This window comes from Glossina fuscipes, unplaced genomic scaffold (genome assembly GCF_014805625.2).
Source record: "Glossina fuscipes isolate IAEA_lab_2018 unplaced genomic scaffold, Yale_Gfus_2 61546, whole genome shotgun sequence".
Taxonomy (NCBI): domain Eukaryota; kingdom Metazoa; phylum Arthropoda; class Insecta; order Diptera; family Glossinidae; genus Glossina; species Glossina fuscipes.
In genome coordinates this window covers 892355-908290 of record NW_024003757.1, presented here as the reverse complement: position 1 = coordinate 908290, position 15936 = coordinate 892355, and the positions used below count along the sequence as shown (strand labels likewise).

General features: G+C 35.2%; 1 protein-coding gene across 2 annotated transcripts in view; it reads left to right on the top strand.

Moving 5' to 3' along the window:
* The window catches only part of LOC119643731 (ceramide glucosyltransferase), a 103487-nt gene that overhangs the window by 41525 nt on the left and 46026 nt on the right, over positions 1-15936 (top strand). For both annotated transcript variants that reach the window (XM_038043175.1, XM_038043174.1), the window contains one exon: positions 13026-13230. In XM_038043175.1, coding sequence (XP_037899103.1) covers positions 13026-13230 — 205 coding nt within the window. The remainder of the gene's footprint in view (positions 1-13025; positions 13231-15936) is intronic.

Here is a 15936-nt window from a genome sequence, read left to right as displayed (position 1 = left end):
TTTCTTCTTCTCCTAGTTCTTAAACCAATTTTCTTATAGAATCTTGAATTTCACAATTAAATTTCCTAAAGACTTTATATTTCTAAGCGAGAATTTTTGAACAAATTTTTGTTTGAACTCAGAGGCGTTTTTCTTCACAAAAAAAAAAAAATGGAGTTCGTTTATTTTCAGGAAAATTGACATGTAAATCCAACACTCAAAACAGACTCTCTTCCAAAAATTCTGTTTTTTCCTTCTTTCAAAAAAAAAACATAGCCTACTCACTTTTCTGCAGTTCTTCGAAAACTATATTTTCGCACTTCGAGGCTTAGGTTTCCCTTTACCATACCAAAATGGCGTCTAGCTTATTGATCTCCGACGGGCAACATTGGTTTTATGTTTTTTTAACGTTTGCTAAAAATACAACCATGCAGATGATCTGGTTGTTAATCTCACGTCTTCAGAGACGACTGACGTTTGAAATAAGAAAAAAAAAAAAAAAAGAAAAGAAGAAGATAACTAGTTTTTGGACACATAGAAAAACTTGGAAAAATCAATTGGCTTTCTTTGTTTTTTTTAAAAATTGTGGAAAAAGTGCACAATAAAATTATCTTAATGAATAGGGATATTTGCATGATGCAGGCGATTGGTATAAGTGCGAAATGTACCAGTAGGACTTGAGTATTGTGCTTCCAAAGGACTTTACAAGAACAACAGACTATTTTTTTTTTTTTAAGTAAGAAAATACGAATTTTTTTTTGTGTATAGTGAAAAAAAATGGAACAATAAAATTAATATTTAAAAATGTATGAAGAATACTTATGTAGACAGTTATATACATATATATGTATATAAATGTAGATGAATATGTAGATGGTATGTGTAAAGGAATGTTGTGCATATATATTCCTATTATTATTATAATTTTAGACTAATGAAATAAATTCTTAGACTAAAAAAAAAGACATTGAGCACTAGCAACACAGGCTATCGGCTCTAATTTAAATAAATGGATATTAGATAATGAGCTTAGTAGTATTAAAAAAGTACTGTATTGAATTGATATTCTGTTCTGAAGCTGATTGTAGAATGTCCAAAGGGTTAATCGTTCCAAATGCAATACTTCTAGCCGAGGAAAAGTTGAGGCAGTCGCAGAGAATGTGCTTTATAGTAAGAGTTTGTCCACTACAGCAGATTGGGGGAGAAGACTTCTTCAGGATTCATTGGTGAGTTGCAATTGTATGACCAAGGCGAATTCTCGAAAATTTTTGGATCTTGGTTTTCTCAACATTGGTTGGATATAAAGGTGGGGTTAATAAAAGAGTAGTGTTGATGATGGTATTGTAAATTTCCTTCTGCAATTTTCTCTTTTACTACTCTTCCAATGTATCTTTGAAGATCCAACTTTTCCATGACCTCATCAATAATTAGAAGAACAGAAGCAGCATGCTTTGCCGCTCGATCAGCCTGCTCATTTCCCAATAAACCGATGTGACTTGGTATCCATAACATTTTAATTTTTCCGTCGGGTGTTGTAATTATATTCCTTAATTTGTTGATGGTGCTCCATCTCGAAATCGAAGGATTCCGAATAGCTTGTGATACAGACAAACTGTCGGTAACAATGATGGTTTTGAATTTGTTTTTATGGGCAAGGTTCGCAGCGTGAAGGATAGCTCTGGCTTCGGTTGTGAAAGTTGAAGTACTTTCGTGAAATATGTGGTCCTGTAGCATCAACCACGGCACAAGCAGGGGGCAGATCAGAAGATTTTAAGCCGTTTGTGTATAAAAGATTGCAGCCAGGACTTTCCAATATTTGGGTTTTTTCAGCTATTAGATTCCTGAAGACGTAATTTAGAGTATTTTCTTTCTTGTGCATAGACAGCGAAATGTCAAAAGACCAGACTTTCAAAATCTATGGAGGTTTAAAACCAAAGAGCGGAAAATTTTTACGGGAATGTTCAATTCCTTTGCGACGTACAAACAATAGTCAATTGCAGATGGTGACTTTGGAATTTTCTTCGCAATAATAATCTTTCTCACGTCATCACCGAGAATAGATTTGTTTGAATTAAGAAGCTTGGGGACTATTTTGGCTTTTAACTCATAAAGTCTATTTTCTAAAGTTGGGAGACTAGTTTCGATTATAATATTATTTATGGGCGTCGTCCGAAAAGCATAACAACTTGCTCTGACTGCTTGGTGGTAGACCGGTTTAAGGATGTTGATATTAGATTTGCAGCTATTGCCATAAATTATCAAAGCATAGTTAATCTTGCTTAACACAAGCATTTTGGTAAGATAAGCAATAGTGTTAATATGCGCATAGCTTCTCCAAGCAACGTACTGTATGAAATTCAGCTTTGTTAAAATAGAGTTTTTCAACCGCAGACAGTGTGCTTTCCAACGATATTTGTTGGAAAAAGTGAGTCGGCTCATTTAGTACTGGTAAGTCATTAATATGCATCAGTAGATTTCCTGCATCGCAAATCTGCTTTCGACAAATGTGCATTTTTTTAGATTTTTGTATGGAAATTTTAGCCCCCGACGAGTTTGCCCATGTGGAGATCTCACATGCAATAGATTCGAGGATGTTGATTGCTTTCGTGTTGTCTTTTTCTTTTGTAAAAATGTATACATCGTCTGCGTAGAGGCAATGTTCCACTCTTGGTACACGACAAAGAATTTCGCTAATTTCGTTGAAGGCGATTTGGAAAAGCGTGACAGAAAGAGGAGATCCTTGCGGAATGCCATTCATTAGCGGAAAGGAATCAGAGACATGATTGTTGATTCTAACTTTAAACCGCCGATGCGACATGAATGATTTGATGTAGTTGAAAAATTAGGGTTGAACATTCCATGATTTCAAGGGTCTTAAAATAACATGAAAAATAACTCTGTCAAGTCAATTGAGAGAATTCTTAAATGATTTCGTTCGGAAATTGCTTTGCTTGTAAAATAATCAATATGTAACAGATCGTCGAAGCACCCTCTACCCCGCTTGAAACCAACTTGTTGCTTTGTTATCAGGTTCTTGGACTCAAGAAACCAAGATAATCTAGATGCCATAATCTTCTCTAATACCTTAGAGAGGCAAGATAAAAGAGAAATTGGGAGATAATCTGATAATCTAGATGCCATAATCTTTTCTAATACCTTTGAGAGGCAAGATAAAAGAGAGATTGGGCGATAGTCCGATGCGATGGAGGCATTTTTTGACTTTGGAATTGGAACAACTGTTGCCAGTTTCCACATATAGGGTATATGGCCAGTCAAAAATACGGTATTATATAGGTCCAGTAATTTCCTTTTACTAAATTTTGACATAGCGCTGATCATTTGGTATGAGATGCGGTCTAGACCAGGTGTCTTCCCCTTCAAATTGGAGAGACAACTTCCAAGTTCTAAGGTGGATATGCAATTTTTCAGGAACACGGCACATCTATCAATATTATTTGAAAGAGATATTGGAGTACTTTTATTTTCGATGAAAGCACTGGAAAAGTTGCTGTCAGAGGAGTATTCGCACCACACTTTTCCAAAGTAATTAGAAATCTCATCTGCGTCAGTTAAAGTTCCATTGGGAGTGCAGGTGGCAGAAATTTGGTTCAGGTTTGAAGTCCCATTAAGTCTGTTGATTTTGTTCCAGACAACTTTCATTGATGTATTTCTGTGAATTCGTCTCGAGAAGTTCGAAACTAAGTGCCTTTGATTTCCGTAATTCCTTCCTGAATAGAGCATTGGTCTTTTTGTATAATAACAAGTGATTCTGATCAGGACATCTCTTAAAGCGGTGCCATAGATCCATTTTATTTTTCCTCAAAAACGAAAGCGTGTTGTTCCACCATGGAACCCTAGCTCGTTTAAAAGAGATGTTGGATTGAGGAATAGAAAGATGAGCAGCCGTGCGAGTCGCTTTAGACATAATAGCAGCATCATGGTTGCACTTCCCGTTAAATGGCTTTGAATTCAAAAATGACTTCATCTGTTTGGAGTAGTTGATCCAATCCGCTTTATCTAGGAGGAATTTGGCCTGTTTTGCTGGAGTAGCAGAGGACGTTGAAAGTTTAAGATCGATTATGATTGGAAAGTGATCACTATTATGTAGATCATCAGAAATAGACCAGAACACCAAAGGAAGAAGTGATGGAGAGCAACAAGTTAAATCAATATGTGAAAATGTATGATGACTTGAAAAGTGCGTTGGTTTTCCATCATTTAAAACGCAAAGGTTGCTTTGAAAAAAGTCCTTTTCTAAAACAGTACCGCGAGTATTGTTCACTGTTGAGCCCCAGATGGTATTCCAACTATTAAAGTCGCCGCATATTATTAATGGGGGGGGAGAATACGGAGAATAAATTGTAGAGTTCTTGCTAAGAAAACGATTGCGAAGGTGGGATATAGAGCGAAAGCACTGTAAATTTTATGTTTAACATTATTTGTATCGCTACGGCTTGTATGTTTGAGCTAAAATTTATGCGTTTGTGAGGTATATTTGATTTTATAAAAACACCAACTCCTTGTTTGGAATATGAATTTTGATCAGCATTCGTGAAGTATCCAGTATATGATTTGGGTGAAACAGGATTAAAAGAGCTTCTACAATGGGTTTCTTGAAGCGATAAAAAGGTTGGATTAAAATCACTTATGAGTGTACGGAGTTCATCAAAATTATTAATAAGTCCCTTAATGTTCCATTGTAGAATTTTAAAAACTTTATTTAATTGTAATGACATGTAAGCAGAGTGGAGGGAGGGTTAAGTTGACATGTCAGCGTCTCTGTCGAGAAGGTCGCTATAGGAATTTTTCGTGAATGATTTATTTCTACCAGCTGAATAATCTGCACTTAGGTGGTTTGGTACATTTGAAGCGCAATGAGTGGGCGCACGTGAATAATTTGAAGTTGAATGTTGATTAATGGATGAAAGAATGGATTCATTACCACTTGTAATTTGTTGAGTAAAGTTGAGAGCAGGAGATTCTGCAGAATTTAGTATATTAGATTTTAGTATATATGTTGTTGTTTTAATTTTTTCAATATTTGGTGTTGCTTTGGTTTTTTCAATATTATCTTTGGCGGGTGATGTAACTGGTTTCGCAATATGGTTTTTGGTTAATGGTGGAACACGTTTTTCATTAAAAGGAGTTGGAGTTAAAGGCTTACTAGGCACGATTTTCTTTCTTTGGGGGGATGTGTCAGCTAATAGATGAAATCTATTCGAGTTTTTATCTGGCGGTCCCGGGGCCATTATTCCTTATGGTTGTCTATTATTTACTTATTTGTGAAATAACTACTTACTTAAAAAGGTTTGGGAAACTACTGAGGATAATGTCAAATGTTTTCAATTTTTTTTTTTTTTTTTTTTTGGATTTAATGAAAACACGTAGGGTATCCGCGATGATCAGTTTTAGCAATAAACACCCAAAAAGTTCAATATATTTTAAAAAATTTGAACACTTTTAAAAACGTATAAAGCAATAAAGAAGAAATTGCAAAATTTTTTTGCAAAAAGAGAAAAATATGGTCACAGCGCTTGTACAGAGTTGCCGCTGCGAAATGTGTGTATACATAATATGTATGCAGTTGAGCAAAACAGAGAAATGCAATTAAAGGAGAAGTCCAAACAATCCATAAACAACAACAAGTGCTTCATTAGTATCTTGCGACGCCATTTTCGCAATCTGGATAAAAAAGCGGTAACTAAAAACAGGGTGAGTAAAGGGGCTTCGTTCAATTTCATGCTGAATTTTTGTATTTACTGAGAATTTAAACTGTAAAATAGCAATACTAAGTTCACGTCTTCCCAACGTTATCAAGCTCATTAACTTTATCATCTTTAATATCAATGTCATCATCTGTAGTAGCAAACAACCGATATGTAAGGTTCTTCATTGCATATACTACGCATATAACATATACATCTTGTTTGTTTGACACATAACATTATTCAAGTAATCGTAAATATAGACTTACAAATTATATAATTCGTCCCGTAAATTTTTCAAAGTGTTTAGTTATTAGGGAAAATTTGGCAGCACCTCTATAATTTTCAAGGATTGCCTTCTGCCGAACGTATGGAAGGGTAACTACATTCCCAGATATCCGGGAAAATATTAAATTACACAAACGAAGGATCTAAACAATTGATTTAACTCCAATCACCGCGCACCTAACGGAAACACTTCCTGGAATGCCACACGAATTAGAAATACAAAAAATTTTTAGCCAGCGAAGACCATTAAAAACTTTCTTATATAAGAATTTGGTATAGGAGAAAACGTCATAATTTTCAATTTCGTAAGCTAACAACATTTGCGACAGTTTGGCTGGCGTATAATTGTACAGAAAATTTTGCACGCAAATTAGAAATCATTTGTGGTTCAACTGCTTCGATATCACCATGCTGCATATGTCATTGGCCAGCTTCACATTCGGAAAGCACGTAACCATGCCCGCCTGTCTATCTGCCCACTTGTTTGTCCGTTCGTCTGTCCAACTGTGTAGTATCTGTGGTACACATTTTCCCGTTCGCAAAAAGAAAATGTCGCTTACAAATGCGTAAAAAAAAGTGGAAATGGCCTAAACTGCCAGCAGTGCCCACACGCCTATTTAACAAAACCTGTGAACACCTTCACTTTCCGTGTTTTTTGCTTGCTACTCATAAAGTACAATACGTACAAAATATAATACATACAACATATAAGCTTTCACTTACTTCTTTTCCTTTTCTTCGTTCTTTTTAATGATAGTGGTGATGGTTCGGTCATGACCGAATGTTTGGCAACGATGGTCTTATAATGAAATATCTACCATTTCGATTCATTTGCTTGAAATAATGTGAAATAATGGGTATAATAACAACATCCATTTGCAACATTTACTATCTTGAAAGTATCGCAGCGCCAAATCATATCAGCCTTTCGTATACCCTATATGTGTAACCTGATTAGAAATTTCCCCATTGATATTCGTAGACAGAGGTGAAGAACTCTGACAAATCACGCGACGCATCGCACGACAACTTTAACGTATCACAAAGTCGAATTATTTGTAAAAAGTGCAAATTTTGAGGTGTTTTCCTTCGGGAACGGAGAAGCTCCGGATAACAGGGTCTTTCCATAGAATAGTTTATAAGTGCAGGACCGAATTAACAAGAGGGCGTCCTCACCTCGTCTTATAATTTGTTTGCCTTTAATTTCAGCGTTTTTTGATCTCCAAGTTCATAAAAAATTGAAAACGCGGAAGTCTCTATTTCATAACATATTAAATATTAGTGCTATTATTTCCACTGATGGAGAACATACACGTTAAGATTGTTCTATGAAGTTTTATGACAATAATTTATAATATATAACACAGATGTATGAAAGGTTTCGAACCTTCTCAGTTTCTCCTTAGGTGTTAGCTTCGCAAAAAATTTAAAAAAGAAGTAACTTAAAAATTTGGTTTCTTACTATGCCGCACATACGTCTACCGCCGCGTACAAGGAAAAAATTATTTTTGACTTCTAGAAAAGGTCGATGCTACCAACTTTGTCTGAGATGTTCATATCTCGCCCTTGATAAATGACTGCATAGTCCTAGCTTACTGCCTTCTACAACTATTTACTATAACTTAAAAAAAATATAAATCCAGCTTTTTCCACCCAACCGAAACGCATACAAGGCAGAATGAAGATACGACATGAGTTCCTCACAGGTTATACCACTCTAGAACATTAATATTTGGTAATTATATCACCATTTTTTTTAGTGTAATTATTTCCACAATGCTTTTATTTCTTTAAGGTGTTGTCTTTTCATACCAGATTCGATTTTTTTAGTTGCTATTTGCTTACACTTCCTCATTTAGCTCTTTGTAGAGAGACCCACTTTTCCAAGATATAGCTGGTTTTGGTTATTCTGCGTTATTTGTTCTTGATGCGTTTAGAAAATCTTTTATATGTTTATTTATTTATTTATTTGTTCCACTTATACTAGAAACTCAACTAAAACAAAATGGCAGTCGAGTTCAATTGACTCTTAAATTAATTAATATTAAAACTTAGTATAAGTACAATAAAACAAATAAGAAGGAAAAAAAAAAGAAAAAAAGCATGTACACAACCAGCATAGAGCCACACCCACAACCGGTACAGGACCAAATTGCAAGTGAATCCCTAAGCCATCGCAAACATGCATAAGCTTGGCAACCGATAATACAATTAATTTACGACTTATAATCACTTTTTAAAGTTAAAATTTAATTCAAGTACGACATAGGTAAATCGCGCGTATTAAGCAGTGTTGCTTTAAAGAGTCCGTTAACGAGTATAAGTAATAGACGTCATTTAGGTTCTTGCAAACAACTCTGAGCGGGTTAAACAGTTTGTAATTATATTTGCATTGACTAAGCTTTATCAAGATAAAGTGCGTAGAGAAGCGGTTAGGAACATTTAAGCCTATCTCACGAAGTAATGCGGGCGAGTCAATTGCACCATTTATTAATTTGATTACGAAGGAAACCCCAAGAACGAATCTACGTTTCTCCAGTGACGGTAAGGATAACAGAAGTAACCTATTTTCATAGGGTGGAAGAGGGGCAATCGGAATCCACCTAAATTCCCAAGGGCAAACAACAAAAATTGCTTTTGAACAGATTCAATTGAATCTAAATAGCACCTATATGAAGGAGACTACACAACTGAGGCATACTCGAGTCTGGGTCTATACAAAAACATGTACAGCCTTTTCGTAATGGAGGGATCATCAAGCTCTTTGGACCACCTCTTTATAAAACCAAGCGCGGACCTAGCTTTGCTTAACGAGAGTTCAATATGCAAATTGAAACGTAACCTAGAATCAAATAGAACGCCTAAATCTGTGAAAGCATCGACGTCTGCCAACTTGTGCGAATCAATGAAATATTGAGTACTGAACGACTTCCTTCTTGAGAAAGAAAGCTTATTACATTTATTTAGATTTAGTTTCAGAAGATTGAACATGCAACCAAATTATTCAAATCACTCTGAAGATGATGTGATTGCGATTCTACGGAAAAGGAAGAAAACAGTTTCACATCATCAGCATACATTAAGATCTCGCTGAATTTAATCACCGAAGGCAAATCATTGATGTATGATTTAAATAAAATGGGTTCTAAGTGGCTACTTTGAGGTACGGCAGACGTCATGGGAAATTCATCCAAGGTGATGAAGTTAAACAGATCCCTGAATGATCTACCATGCAGATAAGAGCTTAACCATTCCACTAAGAAGAAAGGTAAGCCAGAAGCTTGGATAGAAGATAAGTAGTCTATGGTTAACCAAATCAAACGCTTTGCTTAAATCAGCGTATATAACATCTGTGCGAGAGCCACTAGAAAAAGCCTTGAAAACATGACAAGTAAACTCTAACAAGTTGGTGACTGTAGATCTTCTCTTTCGAAGACCATGTGGGAGAGGAAAAATATACGATTTCATGGAAAAGGCTATATGCTGAGCCATAATTCGCTCGAACAGTTTAGGCAAAACACTCAACTTGGCAATGCCTCTGTAGTTCTCTACAAGTTGCCTACTACCATTTTTGTGAATAGGAATAAGGAAAAAAGTCTTCCAACACAAAGGGAAAACACCTGAATTCAAGGACTTGTTAAAAATCTTTGAGATAACACCATATAGCTCGCCAGCACAAGATATAAGTACACATGAGGGGATTCCATCAGGTCAAGGCGAACAGTTATATTTTAGAGAGCTCAAACCTACAAAAACGTCCTTTTCAGATATAACAAAGTTAGGAATTGAAATTAAATTAGAAATCGGATATGGATAGTTTGCTGATAAATCGAAATTAGCAATCGAAAAGTTTCGTCGGAAATACTCAGCAAACAGATTTGAGATTTCAAAATCATTCGAGGAATCAGACCCATTAAAAGAAACATACGAGGGATATGTGGAAATTTTTCTTTAAGAGTTAACAAATTTGAAAATGTATTTAGGATTAGCGAACAGAGAGGATTTAATGGACTGAAGGCATCTGCATTAATAATAGTGGTTGAAGGAGTTAAATGTATGCCTCGCCACCGAGTAAGCGAAATAGTCGAGCGCAGAGCCACTTTTCGAATATATTTTGAATAGCGTGTTTTTCCTATTCTTGTAATATTTAATTGTCTTATTAAACCAGAGGGGACACCTGCTTGATTGGAGCAGATGCAGCAATAGCTAAATTTAATGTATTGTAGAACGACGATAATAAGCTATCGATATTTCCCACTGAGAAATCAAGCACAATATGCGAAAGATGTGATTTTAGCATGGAAACATTGATTTTATGGAAATCATAAAATTTATGCGAAAAATATGAATTTGGAACGTTATGGAAGTTCAACGAACCAACATGCTTGTAATGAAAGGAAATACCCAATGCTGGATGTTATGGATCCTCAGGTAAACTAAACGGAAGACAACGATTAACACAAATCTCAGAAAAATTTGCAAAGCAAAGATCAAGCAATCTTCCATTGCAATTAGGGGTACCATTGTATTAAACTAAATTATGGTCAAATAATTCATTAAAGAACACAACGGCTGTACCAGAGATTGAGGTAGGAATCAAACAGCTCGAACTATCACTGCAACACCAAGTGACTTGAAGCAAACTGAAGTCCCCCAACGCAATGACTATGTTGGTAGGTTTAGATTGCTTGGCTACTTCACAAATGAGGGCGGCCTGCTTCATATATACAGAGATACTCGAATTTGGGGGAATATAGGAGCAGGTCAAATATAAGTGTTTATTAGGAAATTTCAGTCGAATGGTAATAAATTCAACGTCGGGAGTAGTTGGAAATTCAAGTGAATAGGAGGGAACTGCCGAAGAAATGGCAATTAAAACACCACCACCATTGTGAAACAATCGATCGTTTCTGAAAACTTGAAACGAATTATGTAAAAGTTCCGACGAATGTAGATCCAGCTTTAACAATGTTTCAGCGAAGACCAGACAGGAAAATTCTGTGCTCACTGAATTTAGGAAGGTAGAACGAGTTTTTGAAGGCCCCTAACATTTTGATAAATGAGAGAAAATGAGCCTGAAGAAATATTTAGTTTTTTGAGGGGGAAAGAGCTACTGCATTAGCATTACGGGGTCGATCTCGAGGGATAAATTCCTTAATTAACGATCCAACCGGCCACAATGGTTTATTTAACATCAAATCCATATTTTCAGATAGCTCTAGATTGGGAAGGAGCTAATTTGAAAATACTACTGCGTTTTAAATTGACAGAAGCGGCTTTCGCTGCCAGACAACTTTTTATGTTATCAAGTGATGTATCTGGTGCCAGTCTTGACACAAATATTGCCTTTCTGGGAGGAACTGCCTTCAAGCATATGTTGTCTGTACTAGGAGCAGCAGGGTTGACAGATGGGGAGTTATGAGTTGGAGAAAATATAGAAGGGGTAACCACACTTGCACGAGCACCTTGTGCGACGTGCTCAGTTTGGCGACCAGCGTTTACACTCGAGCAGCCAGGAGGAGGGGACGATTTACTGTTATCATTATTAGTTTTAGGCGATGAGGCCTGAGAAGATTGAGTGACATCAATGGGAGGAGATACCCTTGCCACTTCAGCATAGCTCAAGCCAGAAGGACTTCCCGCTTTCTTTGTAACTTTTATGTTACCGACCGACTCAGCCGTAGCAGAATCACTAACATTCTTTGTACACTTTAAGCAATCGCTAACTTGGACCGACGGAACGGACTTAGGAGAATTCAGAGGTGACGAACCAGACGCTACGCTACGAGTTGAAACTTTGTTAGCTGGAGAGGAAAATGAGAGCGCAATATAACGACACTCATCAAACCGAGTCTTGATTAATTCAAATTTCTCCCACAAAGAGCCGAGATTTTTGCTCACTACTGAGAACAATTTCTCGTCTCCGTGAAGAGTTTGTAGAAATCAATGTACGGCTTTCCGCAGTCAGGTCATGACCATCGTAAACCTTTAGAAGGGTCAAGGACTGCATCAGCAGCACGGCCGGTAATACCAGCACACTTTGCATGTCCAAAACGGTCACACAGCCAACAAGAAATGAATCGTTCAGATTCAGGGCCAGTTTTCGCACGACATGGTGTAAATAAACAATCCATGTCCCTTGAAAACGAAAAAAGTAGCTTATGACAAAATGAAACTAAAAAAAAAAAAAAATTTTTTTCCAGGGCACAAATTTTCAGGAAAATTAAAGGAAATTTCTCACTTCCCTGCCAACTGTAAATATAGAGCGAAAGCTAAAGAAACTGTAAACACAGATTAACAGGCGAAAAGAGAGCTCAATTGTTGCTTACAATAAACCAAAATGTTTTTATCACATAAATGGTTATTACATTCATATACGTTAAATTCACCCTTTATCCTTTTAGAGAATTTTTTAAAATTAAACACGAATAAAGCAAAAAAGCTAAGAAATACACTAAAAAAATTGAAATATTTCTTGCACAGAATAAAAACGCGACTACAAGACGCACGCAGAGTTGCCAAACTGATGTTCGCCAATTGATTAATTTTTGCTATTATAGCAAACAAAATAAAACTACAAACGTCAATATTTTTTAAATAATAATATTTTACTCATACGCATTTCCGAAGAACGGTATCTTTTAATTTGTTGTAAAAAGTACATGTCTGTTCGCTTTCAAATCTGCAAAATTTTTAGGCCTAAAGAAACTGGGCATGTAAATATATTCTTGGCCTGTAATGCATAATCTGAATTTTCTAGAAGTTTAAAAGAAATACTTTAATTAGTGTATATAGCGTATGTAGTATATGTAATTCCAATGCAAACGTAATTTTTTTCCGATCTTTTGTTCCGTGAATTCCTGTAGGGCTTTTTCTTCTATTAAAATTTATATATTGTTTTTCCTTGTTAAATTCATCGCTTTTCGACTTGGAAAAAAAAATGTGCTAGGGTTATGTTTTGCTAAGTTACTTATTGTTAACTTTGTACAATTACGGTTTACTCTACAACTTCGACATTTATCACTTAGAAATAAAATTCTTAATTTGTTCCAGTATGAATTGCTATTTTGCGTTGAAGACAAAACTGATCCTGCTATTCAGTTGGTGGAATCTTTAACAGCCAAATATCCACAAGTGGAAGCTTCCATATTTTTGGGCGGCTCAAACGTTGGCGTAAATCCCAAGATTAATAATATGCATCCTGGCTATGAGGCAGCCAAATATGAGCTCGTTATGATTTCTGATAGCGGTATCAAAAGTAAGTACGTATTTCGGGTTTATACGCCATTATTTTTATATGTGGCTTACGTCGTCATATTCGCTGCAACCCATATTGTCATTATATTCAAGTCTCTGTGTTTTTTAGTCTGAATTTACGAGGTTTAAAGCACGGTAGCAAAGTTACTAAAAAACTGTATTTTTATATCGATATTTAAAGATGACAAATCCTTCAATTTTAACATATATCTCTAACATCAAGTTTTTTTATTCTGTTGCTTGTATATATCTTCGATCAAACCAAAAGTTTGCATGGGTCGAACCTTTTGAATTTCCAAGGGCTTGTGAGGTGATAATTGAATAGTTATATTATTCATCAAGACTAAACAGCTCAAGACTAAAATAGCTATTATCAAATATACAATTGACTCTTCTGGCGTACGTTTAGCATATATTCCTATTATAATATTGATGAAATTATCGCTTTTCACTCTGATATCTTAGTTGGTTATGGTAAATATTCGACTGAAACTATGGAAAACCATAGTGATTTTTCTCCTCATAGATGAGCTTACAATCGCGTAAGTTTGCCAGTATTAACGGTATGAAAACACATATTTGTGAAAAGTGACAGTGTAGAGCCAATTAAAAAAAACCGTACCGCGGCATCTGCTAATATAGCCGAAAGTAGTTACGTTTTGCAGAGCCTAAATTGTGAAAAAAATTACTGTAGTTAACAACATTATTTCGATCAAGGCAATAGTGCTACAGGTAGTAGGATTGTAAAAATCCACGTGGTTTCTATAATAAAAATTTGATAATAAAAATTACAATCCACATTGTCTGTGTATATGATGAAGTATGCCAAGTTAACTAGGGGTCTGCATTCCACGCAGTTCAACCTGCTATTTACATTACAAAAAAATCGTGTTTTGTGCTGCGAAAATTATCTATAATCGGGCTAACTTTTAGCACTTTCAATAAGTTTTTAGGAATTAACAGAGGTTTTCTAAGCCCAGAAATATCAATAGTAAATATCATTCATTATGCTGTTCGGATACATGTTTAATTAAATAAATCGTACTGAAATAAATGTTGTCTAAAACGGTAGTGACGCAGCTCAACGCTTTTGGGAAATAAAATGTCTTTGATGGCGAATAATATTAACCCTCTTAGGCAATAAGAGCCATTTGTCCTTTCAGTTTTACTTAGTCTTTTACATCGTGGCAACGCGATATTGCCCGAATCAATTTAGTAAAATGTAATATAGAACTCCATATCGCCTCAAATCTTAACTAACGTCATAGTGTTGATGACGTTGACAGAACGTTATTGTTGAATATTTATGTTTTCAAGTGTTTTGTTATAATGGGTTCCTTCAGGTCATATTTCTTACCAACTTCGTTAGGTGAATAACCGAAGGAATTTAACGCGCTTCATCTAGTTGAGTCTCACGGTACGTCCAAAGATATTAATGTGTAGTCTTCACACATTTTTGCTTCAGCTTTGTACTCTTTTAGTGTGTTATATGCTAATTAATTGACTTCAAAAGCGTATAAGGCAAGGATTCTTGTGCTACAGTTATGTACTTATACTAATGACGACTTATACACTGATATATTCGATATCGATTTCCTCTACATTTCTTTCTTTGTTTAACAATTCATTATAACATTATATTATTATACATGTGAAAGTTAAATAATTTACAAAATTTCTTTAAAGCATGACTACGAAAAAAGGAATTCCGACAACATAGTTTTCAACAATGTATGATCTAAGAATGTTGTCCTTACTAACTGCTTTTTTGCTAGCCATACCAACCTTAGCCCATATGTTTTCTTTCAAAATCTTTCCTTCTTTCACTATTCTGATCCTAGAACTTTACAGAATTATTATGTGGCAAAGTGAGTAAAATAGTGTTCACAGTTTCCATATTTCAATTTCAATTGTTATTTGCAGGTGTCATGGTTTCTATTGTCCACCTCATTGACAATCTTGTTGGCTACATTTTAACTTCTTCGTGGGTATATTTCTATACCCTAACAATATTTACCAAATCTTAGTTTTATAACCATTACACTGTAAAGCAAAGTTTTCAGCGACCTGCACCATTCTTTCCGTTAATCTATTCTATTTGAGATAATACGGACTCGTACTGGTTAATTTAGTATGTGCATTCTTTGAAAATTGTTACAATTCTTATGCTCCCATAGGAACATTATCCAGAACCGTATCCATAAATAGGAAACGGAATTACAAGTGTTACGCAAATTTTTTTTTTTTTTTTTTTGATCGACCACTCAGGGCATGGCCCTTATACGTGCAAGCGGTGATCTTTCTATAACTCTTCCTGATCATCGTGCTAGCAGCCGGAAAATTTTTTTTTTCAACCGGAACTAACTTTTTCAAGAAATCACTTCTAAATAAATAACCTTTTCTAATAACCTTCATTATGTTTATAGATATTTTTCGCAAAGGCCACTGGAGATTTCACGAGCCAATAATTAGCTCTTTTGAAGAGTAATATTTTTGGCATATCTTAGATTTGGATATCATTGACGCAATCTGTTTAAGCAAACAATAACATTTGCTTTATTTTGTGTCGTGTTTTCCTGTACGAAGAACCTAATATTATAAGTTTCAAAATTACATTATTTGTTACAATTGAATAGATAGAAGTTAATATATATAAAAAAGTATATATATATATATATATATATATATATATATATATATATATATA